General features: G+C 40.2%; 2 protein-coding genes across 2 annotated transcripts; both read left to right on the top strand.

Moving 5' to 3' along the window:
- The first annotated feature begins 332 nt into the window (after positions 1-332).
- Positions 333-3314, top strand: LOC128857551 (uncharacterized). The gene is made up of 3 exons (XM_054093303.1): positions 333-560; positions 618-3194; positions 3256-3314. The coding sequence occupies exons 2-3, from the start codon at positions 764-766 to the stop codon at positions 3312-3314; spliced, it is 2490 nt and encodes an 829-aa protein (XP_053949278.1). The 5' UTR covers positions 333-560; positions 618-763.
- A 147-nt stretch (positions 3315-3461) lies between these two features.
- LOC128858205 (uncharacterized) lies at positions 3462-6609 on the top strand. The gene is made up of 2 exons (XM_054094273.1): positions 3462-6473; positions 6531-6609. Exon 1 carries the CDS (start codon positions 3497-3499, stop codon positions 6179-6181), a length of 2685 nt encoding a protein of 894 aa, XP_053950248.1. The 5' UTR covers positions 3462-3496; the 3' UTR covers positions 6182-6473; positions 6531-6609.
- The last annotated feature ends 4632 nt before the right edge of the window (positions 6610-11241 follow it).

Below are 11241 nucleotides of genomic sequence, written 5' to 3'. Positions count from 1 at the left end.
AATGTTGGTTAAATTTTGTCGGCCTGTGTTATTATTTAAGCTAGCGATTACAGATATCGATTACTATTGGTATTATCGATTATTTCTTAGCATTAACGCACTCCAAATACACTAAACTAAATTTATGGTAAAATGTTTTTTTAATCAACTTCTTATTTATATCGATTTGTTTTGTGCTTTCGAGTACTATTTCAGTTACCGATTATAGTTCTAAGTCCTAGATCCTTATTTTTCAATTATTATTTTGATTTTCGATTCTTATTTTAAACTACAGTTCATTACTTTCATCAACTTTTCTTTATTTTTATTATTACCATTGTTGCGAAATTCATTCATTTAATAATTTTACATTCACGCTTGTTGCGAAATTCATTCATTTAATATTATTTGCGATTATCGATTAATTTATAATCTTTTACATTCGCGCTTCTTGCGAAAAGTGCGATGGCAACCCATCGCACTCATCTGTTTGCCATTTTCTCATTCTCTCATACAAATGTCAAACTCATTCTTTTTGATTTCTACATTGTGCGAGCACAGGCGCCGCAAGCGAACAAAATGTAAGTTTTATATTGTACATTTTTATTATTAAACTTAAAATAATTGTAAAAATAAAGATTTCAGCCTACAACTACAAGGACTTGAATATTGTTTAATTTGCGGGCCGCCAATTGCCGGCACAACATTCTGAAATATTTTGTTTCGGAAACAAATATTTTTCTTCTTTGGATTCTGAAGTTACCTTGGCCATCGAAGTTCGGAAATGGAAGACTCCGAACATATTAGCGTACTTATGGAAGGCAGTGAAATACCACCGGCGGCGACCATTGGTGAGGCTGACAAGCCTAGCAACGACACAGCAACTGGAATTGGATCGACATTCACAGCTGGTAGTGCACCGTATTGTCACGCATCAACGCCCACTACTCACCCTTCGACATTTACAGTACCGGGCGTGAACAACGCATCCATGATAACATCAGTTCATGGAACTCAACCGCACTACATGGTATATAGCACCAGTGCACCGCTGTTTCAAACCGCGGCAGTCAATGCATTTACAAGCACGTGGGGGCCCGGCATTGCTAATGGTGGCATACCTAACCTCACTTCGGCTGCTATGCCTTGTAGCGCGCTAACCTATCCAACGTTCGGCAATACATTTCGGCCATTTTGTTCACAGACGAATATGCATAGCCGCGTGGCACCACAACCGAATACTTCTGTTTTCATGCAGCCGAACATTACGCCATCGTGTAACCAAACGCGCGACCCCTCTTATAATGTTTTCAGCCAATACAGCACATCCGACGTCAATTTAACACCAACGCAGATTTCCAGCAGGCAAGTGATAACCAAGGATTTACCGACCTTTTCCGGCAGGCCTGAGGACTGGCCCCTATTCATCACGAATTACGAGCAGTCTACCGAGCGATGTGGCTTCACTGATCAAGAAAATCTGATCAGACTACAAAAGTGTTTAAAGGGACCAGCTCTCGAAGCGGTGCGTGGTAGGTTAATGATGCCAGCAACAGTAGGTCTGGCAATCAACACATTGAGAATGCTTTATGGTAGGCCTGACATTATTCATCAAACAATGCAGATGAAATTGAGACAAGAGCCAGCAGTTAGGGCCGATAAATTGGAAACGCTCATAGCATTTTCACTTGCAGTGCAAAACTATCGCGCTACAATCCAGGCGGTAGGCCTGGCCGATTATTTAAACGATCCTGTGTTGCTTAATGACTTGATAGCCAAATTGCCAAGCGATCTAAGGCTCAATTGGGGCGGCTATCGTATGTCGCTCAGTCGCGTCGACATTGCTGTGTTTGACGATTGGCTTTTTGGACTTGCTGCATGCGCGAGTCAAGTAACAAGATGTGAGCCACCCACAACCACAGCTGCCTTTGAAAATATTGAAGTAAAGAAAGGCCGCAATTCCCACAAGGCGAGAGTTTTAGTTCATGAAGTTATCGGAAAAAATGTAGAGGTAAACGCGAAGGTGACTATATGCCCAAAGTGTAGCGCCAACCATAAGCTGTCAGACTGTGCAGAATTTACTGCGCTCTCGCGAAGTGATCGATGGCTGTTTGTACGAGAGAAAAAACTTTGCTTACGCTGTTTCAATTCTCACTACGTTCGCCGATGCAATCTGAAGAATAGGTGTGGGGTTGACGGCTGCCAGATGGCACACAACTCTCTTCTGCATACACCTGTTCCCGTTAAGAGCAACGTCGGTCATGAGCAAACAGCGCTATACCACGAACGTCATTCAGGCTCACCAAAGGAGAAGCAGAACTCGCTATTCAGGTACGTCGCCGTTACTGTTCGTAACGCATCCAAATCTGTTGACACATATGCACTCATCGACGAAGGCGCGTCTTGTACTTTAATTGAAAACGAGCTTGCAGATTATCTTGAATTGGACGGGCCGTCCGAGGCGTTGTGTCTGCGATGGACTAACGAAATTACTCAAAGCGAAAATAACTCCAAGTTTGTAAGTTTTGAGATCGCATCGACACAGTTGGGCTCTCCAAACTACTTGTTAAGAGGTGTACGCACTATTGCTCGTTTAGGCCTGCCTGATCAAACATTGGACCGCGATACCATGGAGAAGCATGCCCATCTCAAAGGTCTACCTATACTACCATATAACGGTGCTAGGGCTCGAATTCTTATTGGAGTCGACAACGCGAAAGTCTGTGTGCCAATTGAAGTTAAGGAGAGTAACACCTCCAACCTGATTGCTGCTAGATGCCGGCTGGGATGGACCGTTTATGGTCGAGACACATCTGAACACGCAGTGATGCCCCGCGTGCTCCACATCTGCAGCTGCGATCCTACGAGCAGGGACCGAATGGACGAACAGATGAAGGCGTATTTTGCTATCGACGCTATCGGTGTCTATGCGCCAGCTAAACCGCTTCGGTCAAAGGATGATGAACGTGCTTTACAATTGATGGAAAAATTCACCAAGTTTTTGCCAACAGAGAAGAGATGGGAAACAAGATTGCTATGGAAACAAGACGTCGTCGATTTACCCGATTCACTTCCTATGGCGCGTCGTCGACTAATGTGCTTGGAAACCAAGATGAAGCGGGATCCTGAACTTCACCGTTTTATCGTCGACAAAATTAACGATTACAAGAAAAAGGGTTACATACGCAAATTGGAGTCACTTGAAACATCGATAGGTGGCAGATCGTGGTACCTTCCCATATTCACGGTGCTCAACGTTAACAAAAACAAAACTAGATTGGTATGGGACGCTGCAGCCAAAGCTGGAAATACTGCACTTAACAACATGCTGTTAAAAGGACCTGATCAGCTAAACTCGATGATGGGTATTCTTCTTCGCTTCCGCGAAAGGCCCTTTGCCATATGCGGAGATTTACGCGAGATGTTTCACCAAATTAAGGTAGCCAAAGAGGACCAAGTGGCGCAGAAGTTTTTATGGCGCGACGGTGAGTCTAATCGGCAGCCAGATGTATATGCCATGTGTGTGCTGACTTTCGGCGCTTCGTGTTCTCCTTCGCTAGCGAACTACGTAAAAAACCAAAATGCACAACGTTTTTCCGAAAATTATCCCGAAGCTGTACAAGCCATTATAAATAACACTTTCGTCGATGATTGGCTTCAGAGTGCAGACAATGAGGAAGAGTTATCGCGTTTGGCTACTGTTGTTCGCTGGATCCATAACGAAGGAGGTTTCGAGATGCGAAACTGGGTATCCAATTCCAAGAAAACTTTGACTGCACTCTCTGCTAACAGCACGCTGCTATCCAGATGTTTTGAGGAGCCTGAAGCTACTATCGAAAAGGTGCTTGGAATGTGGTGGTTACCAGCGTCGGATGAGCTTACCTTTGTGGAAAAGTTTCCTAAAGAAGTTTTTGATGAGCACACATTTCCATCGAAGCGACAAGTTTTGCGTACAATCATGAAAATATTCGATCCCCTTGGACTGCTCGGGTATGTCATCATACAAGCAAAAATCATCCTACAGGACATTTGGCGTTCAGGCGTTAATTGGGACGAGCCTATCAGAGAGGATGATCGCAGTAACTGGTGGAACTGGTTGAAAAGAATTTCTTCGATAAACAACGTCAAAATTCCTCGGTGCTACTTACTTTCCAGCTGTAGCCAGAGTAACCAGTTGCACATTTTCGTGGATGCAAGTATCAACGCTTATGCTGCTGTGGCGTATTTGCGTGCTGAAGTTGGTAACGCGGTGAACTGTTCATTGCTGGCTTCGAAGACAAGGGTCACACCATTGAAGCCCATTTCAATACCGAGGTTGGAGTTAATGGCAGCAGTTCTGGGTCTGCGGTTGGCAATTTTTATAGGCAAGCAACTTTCTGTTCAGGTAAGCCGTAGAATTTTTTGGACAGATTCGAAAAACGTGATATGCTGGGTGCGTTCAGATGCAAGAAAGTTCCATCAATTTGTTGCGTTACGTGTCGGCGAAATTCTTGAGGGTTCCAGCGCTAAAGAGTGGAGGTGGTTGCCATCTTCTGAAAACATCGCTGATGAGGGCACAAAATGGTCCGACGTTCGCAATTTTGACGACAATGCACGCTGGTTTCGAGGGCCAAAGTTCTTGGCCCAGCCCGAATCTAGTTGGCCTGTAGGGGAGCTAGTAGGCACTACAGCAGAGCTGCATCACATAAGTACAAGTACACCATTGTCCCCTACCCTGTCAGTAATTTCTCCAGACGTACGAAGGTTTAGCACATGGGAGAGACTGCTTTCCACACAACAAATTGTTCTGCGTTTCCTGCGCCGGATCTTGAAGTTTACGCCACGTTCGCTACTAAAACTTTTCGAATTGCGCGATATTGAAGCAGCAGAGCAAATTCTTATTTCCGTAAGCCAGCAAAATGCGTTTAGCGAAGAAGTCAAAAGCCTACAACACGGTCAAAATATTCAACGGCAGTCTGCTATATATAAATGGTCGCCGTATCTGAACGAGGTTGGGATTCTTCGCGTGAAAGGTCGAATCGACTTCTTAGAAGGAGTAGCAGTCGATGTGAAGCGACCTGTAATACTGCCGAAAAATCATACAGTAACGCGTTTGATAATTGATTTTTACCATAGAAAATTTCACCACCATCATAATGAGATTATTGTCAATGAGATGCGCCAGCGATACTGCGTCGGTGCTTTGCGATCGATGGTAAAAGAGTGCGCCAAAAGATGCCAAATGTGTCGCAATCGTAAAGCTAAGCCGCAACCACCTCAAATGGGAAGTCTACCTGTAGAACGACTGTCACCATTTACAAGGCCATTCACGTTTACAGGAGTGGACTATTTTGGCCCTATCGACGTAGCTGTTGGCCGGCGGCGTGAAAAACGTTGGGGCGTGTTATTTACGTGCCTGACGAGTCGTGCCGTTCACATCGAGATCGCGGCGTCGTTGTCGACGGAGACATTCCTGCTAATGTTGAAATTGTTCGTGTGCCGCAGAGGAGTCCCGAAGCGCATTGTGTCAGACAACGGCACGAATTTTCGTGGTGCCAGCCGAGCACTTATCAGCGAGATAGAAAGGGTGTCATCAGATGACCTAGAGAGAAGACATCCCCAAATCGAGTGGTCCTTCATTCCGCCCTCGGCTCCTCACATGGGTGGGGCATGGGAGCGAATGATACAGTCAACAAAATCAATTTTAATGGATATTACGCACGAAGCAATACTACGTGAAGAAGTTCTAAGGGCCACTTTAGCGGACATTGAAAATATTCTTAATTCAAGACCTCTGACATATGTGCCCTTGGAGACTGCAGACGACGACGCACTTACGCCCAATCACCTTTTGTTAGGAAACTCAAGCGGAATTCGCGAATCAGGTTGTGATGACGACAGTGGGCCAGCTCTCCGTCGATGCTTTCGAATTTCAAACCAGCTAGCTAACCAATTCTGGAAGCGTTGGATCCAAGAATATCTTCCGTGCCTTACTAGACGTTCTAAGTGGTTCCACCCGCCGATTCGACCTATCGAAATAAACGACGTCGTGGTCATCGTTGACAACAATGCGAAAAGGAACTCATGGCCGAAAGGAATAGTTATAGATCTCCACCGTGGAAAGGACGGAGAGGCTCGTAGCGCTGTGGTGAAACTAGCAAACGGTCTGTGCACCCGACCCGTAATTAAATTAGCAAAACTCGATGTTACTAGTCACAATTAAATTGGTAAATTTCATACTACAATTCGTAGGAAATTTACGAGAGGGGGTATGTTGCGAAATTCATTCATTTAATAATTTTACATTCACGCTTGTTGCGAAATTCATTCATTTAATATTATTTGCGATTATCGATTAATTTATAATCTTTTACATTCGCGCTTCTTGCGAAAAGTGCGATGGCAACCCATCGCACTCATCTGTTTGCCATTTTCTCATTCTCTCATACAAATGTCAAACTCATTCTTTTTGATTTCTACATTGTGCGAGCACAGGCGCCGCAAGCGAACAAAATGTAAGTTTTATATTGTACATTTTTATTATTAAACTTAAAATAATTGTAAAAATAAAGATTTCAGCCTACAACTACAAGGACTTGAATATTGTTTAATTTGCGGGCCGCCAATTGCCGGCACAACAACCATTATTATCCGTCCGGTGGCCGCCGTAGCCGAATGGATTGGTGCGTGACCACTATTCGGAAAACGTAGGTTCGAATCACCGTAAAACGCCATAATGAAGAAAAAGTTTTTCCTAATAGCCTCCGATTGTATTTCTGCCATGAGAAAGCTCCTCATAAAAAATATCTGCCTTTTGAAATCGGCTTGAAACCGTAGGTCTCTGAATTTGCAGAACAACATCAAGGCGCACACCAAAAACAGAAGAAGGAGCTCGGTCAAAGACCTAAAAATGGGTGTATGTATATTATTGTCACATTAGCAAAACTTTTTTTTTCAATAATATACTAATTGTTATCGATTAGTTGTTTTAGTTATCGGTATATTATTTTTATAATCATTACTATTTTAATTATCGGTTTGGTTTTAATATTATCGACTGTTAATAGATTATTCAAAATATGTATTAAATTTTAGCACACAACATCTTTCCTCAATCAGTTATTAATTTTTATCGACTTTTATTTTAATTATCGGTATATAAATTTTACTATTGATTACTATTGAGGCCATCAATTATTAATTTATTTATCGGTTATTTGTGGATTTATCTTATACAATTTTAATTATTAGTTCGTTACTACTATTATCGATTGTTAATCGGTTATGGGAAATGTGTATTAAAATCTCCATTCACACGATTCATGAACAAGCTATACTTTTCATCGATTGAGTTTTTTGTAATTATCGATATGCCAATTTTACTATGATTACTAGTTATTATGGGCGGCCGCCATAGCCGAGTGGGTTGGTGCGTGATTACCATTCGGAATTCACAGAGAGAGCATTGGTTCGAATCTCGGTGAAAACAAAATTAATAAAAACATTTTTCTAATAGCGGTCGCCCCTCGGCAGGCAATGGCAAACCTCAGAGTGTATTTCTGCCATGAAAAAGCTCCTCATAAAAATATCTGCCGCTCGGAGCCGGCTTGAAATTGTAGGTCCCTCCATTTGTGAAACAACATCAAGACGCACACCACAAATAGGAGGAGGAGCTCGGCCAAATACCCAAAAAGGGTGTACGCGCCAACTATACATATATATATGCATACATACATATATACTAGTTATTTAGGCTGTCACATATTTATTTAATTATCGATTCTTTTGTTTTATTACCGATTATCCGAAATATATACTAAACTGCACCACACAAAATATATTTAAATAAAATATTTTTAAAATTAATTTTGCTCGATTTATTACTTTAGTTATCGATTATTATTTTAATCACCAATTAATTATTATAATTATCGATTATTATTTTATTTGTATTTTACTAACACATTTTAACGATCGATTCGTTATTACTATTATCGATAGATAATCTATTATCCAAAATGTGAACAACTTCCATTTTCTGGATTTGGCAGCCAGAACTAACTTAAGAGATTCAAAATTTTCATAGATGGAAATCGTGAGCCTTGCTGGAAGCATATTTTAGTCATTTACCTTTTGAAATTTTGCACTTGCTGGTAGTGACCACTAAATATTATTTTAAAAATGCAAAATAAATGCTTAACCTTTTTCTGTGTTTTGGAACAGAATAAAATTATGGTGCTTAACAAAAATTAAAAAAAAATAAATAAATATAATAATAAAGGTAATATAAAATAAAGGTAAAAAAGAAGCACTCTTTTGAATACACATAAATGAGTTCCCGAAATTGTTCCCCAAAAAAAACTGAAATTGTCAAATTCTTAATATGGTGATTAATTTTTATTCAAAAAGAGTAAACAGAAGCGAAATAGCTGAATCAACCGAGTTCATATTAGTGCCGCTTATACATCTTGATGAAAGAATTAAATTGGTTTAGAATGTGTTGAAATAATTTAGGCAATAAAACACTTCGTTATAAACTCTTCAAATTCTTTAGTAAAATTGACTCTTTATACCCTAAAAATTTTCCCAGCTGAAGTTTTTCCTGCAGGGCAGCGATCTTACTTGTATCTTCTTCTCTGCTTCAACTACGCCTGTATTTCCTCTCAAAAGTTATCTCCTTCATTGTCAGCCTGCCTGCCCGACGGCAACATGCCACATTTTTTCCAACTCTTCAACTGTCTTTTACAATTGTCGCTGTCGTTTCCGCCTTCAAGCTCGATTAGTGCCTGAACGACGATAACTCCAAAGGGGACTACCGAATTCCCATCCCTTTCATTGTCTCATTTTGAGTGCATTCCGCTGCTTATTTTCTTCGATGGAGCTGATACTTTCATATAGATGTGTGTACATGTATGTGTATGGCGAGCGTGCAGATAAACTTCATGCTAAGAGTATGTATGTACATCTATAAATTTGTGTGAAGGTACGAGCAACATACGCTCCAACGGTACTTGGTTAAGTTTTTAACTTAGGTATGTCTGGCCTGCCTGTATCACTACTATTCGTCAATTTGTCTTACTGGTTAAAACTACAAAATAAACAAATAAATGAAAAGGCAGATTATCAGATGAAAACAAATAGCAGTAGCGCAGTAGCACAGCAACAACAACTGACTACAAACTGTTGCGTGCAGCGGTGGCAATTGAAGTTGAGTAATTGTGGAATTGTCAAAAGTCAACTGCTATGTGAATAGAGCTTGAGTCATGCCGCAAATTTGGCATTCTGACAGGAGTTAAAGTTAGGATTAATGACGGAATGTTGGTCAACGCAGCGGAGCTTATTTTGCCAAATGAAAGTTTACTTATTTATTCCGGGTGGAAGTACTCAGAGATGGAAAGAGAAAATGTCACATGGGAAATTACATGAAAATTATTGTTGAGTGAATACAATTAATGAAAATGATTTCAATATTGATTGTAATTCTTATCATATTAAGCACGAGTATTAGTAAGCGTAACTACCATTCGGAATTCAGAGAGAACGTAAGTTCGAATCTCGGTGAAATACCAAAATGAAGAAGAAGTTTTTTTTAATAGCTGTCATTTCCAATCTCATTTTCTATACCACCTTCAGGCGAGATGACCAACGATTCTTGGCAAACAGTTAACACTTCAGTATTGATATTCTCTGAATAAATAAATTAATAATTGATGGCCTAAATAATAATCGATAAAGAAATTTATATACCGATAATTAAAATAAAAGTCGATACAAATTAATAACTGATTGATGAAAGATGTTGTGTGCTAAAGTTTAATACATATTTTGGATAATCTGTTAACAGTGAATAATATTAAAACCCAGCAGATAGTTAAAATAGTAATGATTATAAAAATAATGTACCAATAATATACCGCACCAAAACGGTCCAAGGAGTAGGAGCAGGAATAGTGGGACCTCGACCACACAAATCCCTAACACTAAGTACAGATACCACAGTTTTCCATGCGGAGCTGTTCGGCATAATGGAAACAGTGGAAATCATATCCCAAAGAGGGTTCGAGAAAGTAAAAATTAAAATTTGTTATCAATCAGTTCTCAAAGTCTTGAATAGCTTCTTATTCAAGTCAAAAGTCCTAATAGAGTGTAACAAGATACTCAACAAACTGGCCACTCATAATCAGGTCTCACTGACAGGTCTCATGAGGGACACAAAGGCAACGAAAAGGCAGACTTTTATGCCAAAAAAGGCGCAGAAGGGCTATTTATTGGGCCAACCCCATTTTTCGGCTTTAACAAAAATAATATAAAACAGGAAACCAAAAAATGGATCCAAGCTAAAATCAGGGAACACTGGAACGGCACAAGCGGCCTTAATCACTCCAAAAAGTTGTTCAACTTCAATGTCAACAGAGCAAAATCTGCTCTAACACTAGATAAAAATGCCCTCAGATTACTCTGTGGAGCACTTACAGGTCACTTTGCCTGTAATAAACACTTTAACACAATTGGATTATCTAGTACAAGATTATGCAGCTTCTGCTGTGATGAAGATGATGATCTATGGATCACTTAATCACCAATTGTGAGGCATTAGGTCGCAGGGGAGAGAGAATCCTGGGCTCGTACCTACTAGAGGAGGAAGACCTACAATTGATCCCTCCTAAGGAGCTGGTTCGATTTCTCGGTATACTAAATAATTTAAATAAGTAATTACGGGCGCACAATAGATCAATCTGGTAGCAGTACATAAAGGCCCTAGCCTTACCCGTACAAACATTACCATTACCATTAATGTACCGATAACTAAAATAACTAATCGATAACAATTAGTAATTGAAAAAACGTTTTGCTAATAAGATAATAATATGTATACACCCCTTTTTGGGTGTTTTACCGAGCTCTTTCTCCTGTTTTTGGTGTGCGCCTTGATGTTGTTCCGCAAATTCAGAGACCTACAGTTTCAAGCCGACTCCGAACGGCAGATATTTTTTGTCAGGAGGTTTTTCATCCACCCTATCTGAGGAGTTATATTTTTTTTAAATGGCGTCGTACGCCAATCCTATTGTGTAGACATTTGTAAAATAGACAGCTGCAATATACAAATGGGCAAGCAATGGAGCGCGTAAAGGTCACAATAAAGATGTCCATCTCTAAAAATTATTATACTTTTTATTTATTAAAAAAGTGATTCAAAAACCAAATTGCATGATTAGTTTGCGCCACCTTGTACCATTTGGAGCGATATGAATATTATACAGGGTTTGATTGAAAAGTAATGAG

The sequence above is a fragment of the Anastrepha ludens genome, chromosome 3 (assembly GCF_028408465.1).
Source record: "Anastrepha ludens isolate Willacy chromosome 3, idAnaLude1.1, whole genome shotgun sequence".
Classification (NCBI taxonomy): domain Eukaryota; kingdom Metazoa; phylum Arthropoda; class Insecta; order Diptera; family Tephritidae; genus Anastrepha; species Anastrepha ludens.
The sequence above is the reverse complement of the archived record's forward strand: the minus strand, read 5'-3'. Positions and strand labels throughout refer to the sequence as shown.

Excerpts from the sequence above, each read along its gene's own strand:
- LOC128857551 (XM_054093303.1), top strand. The coding sequence starts at position 764 with ATGGAAGACTCCGAACATATTAGCGTACTTATGGAAGGCAGTGAAATA. Across the intron at positions 3,195-3,255 it reads GTCACTTGAAACATCGATAG|ATTGGTATGGGACGCTGCAG; the intron begins GTGGCAGATCGT and ends AAACAAAACTAG.
- LOC128858205 (XM_054094273.1), top strand. The coding sequence starts at position 3,497 with ATGTGTGTGCTGACTTTCGGCGCTTCGTGTTCTCCTTCGCTAGCGAAC.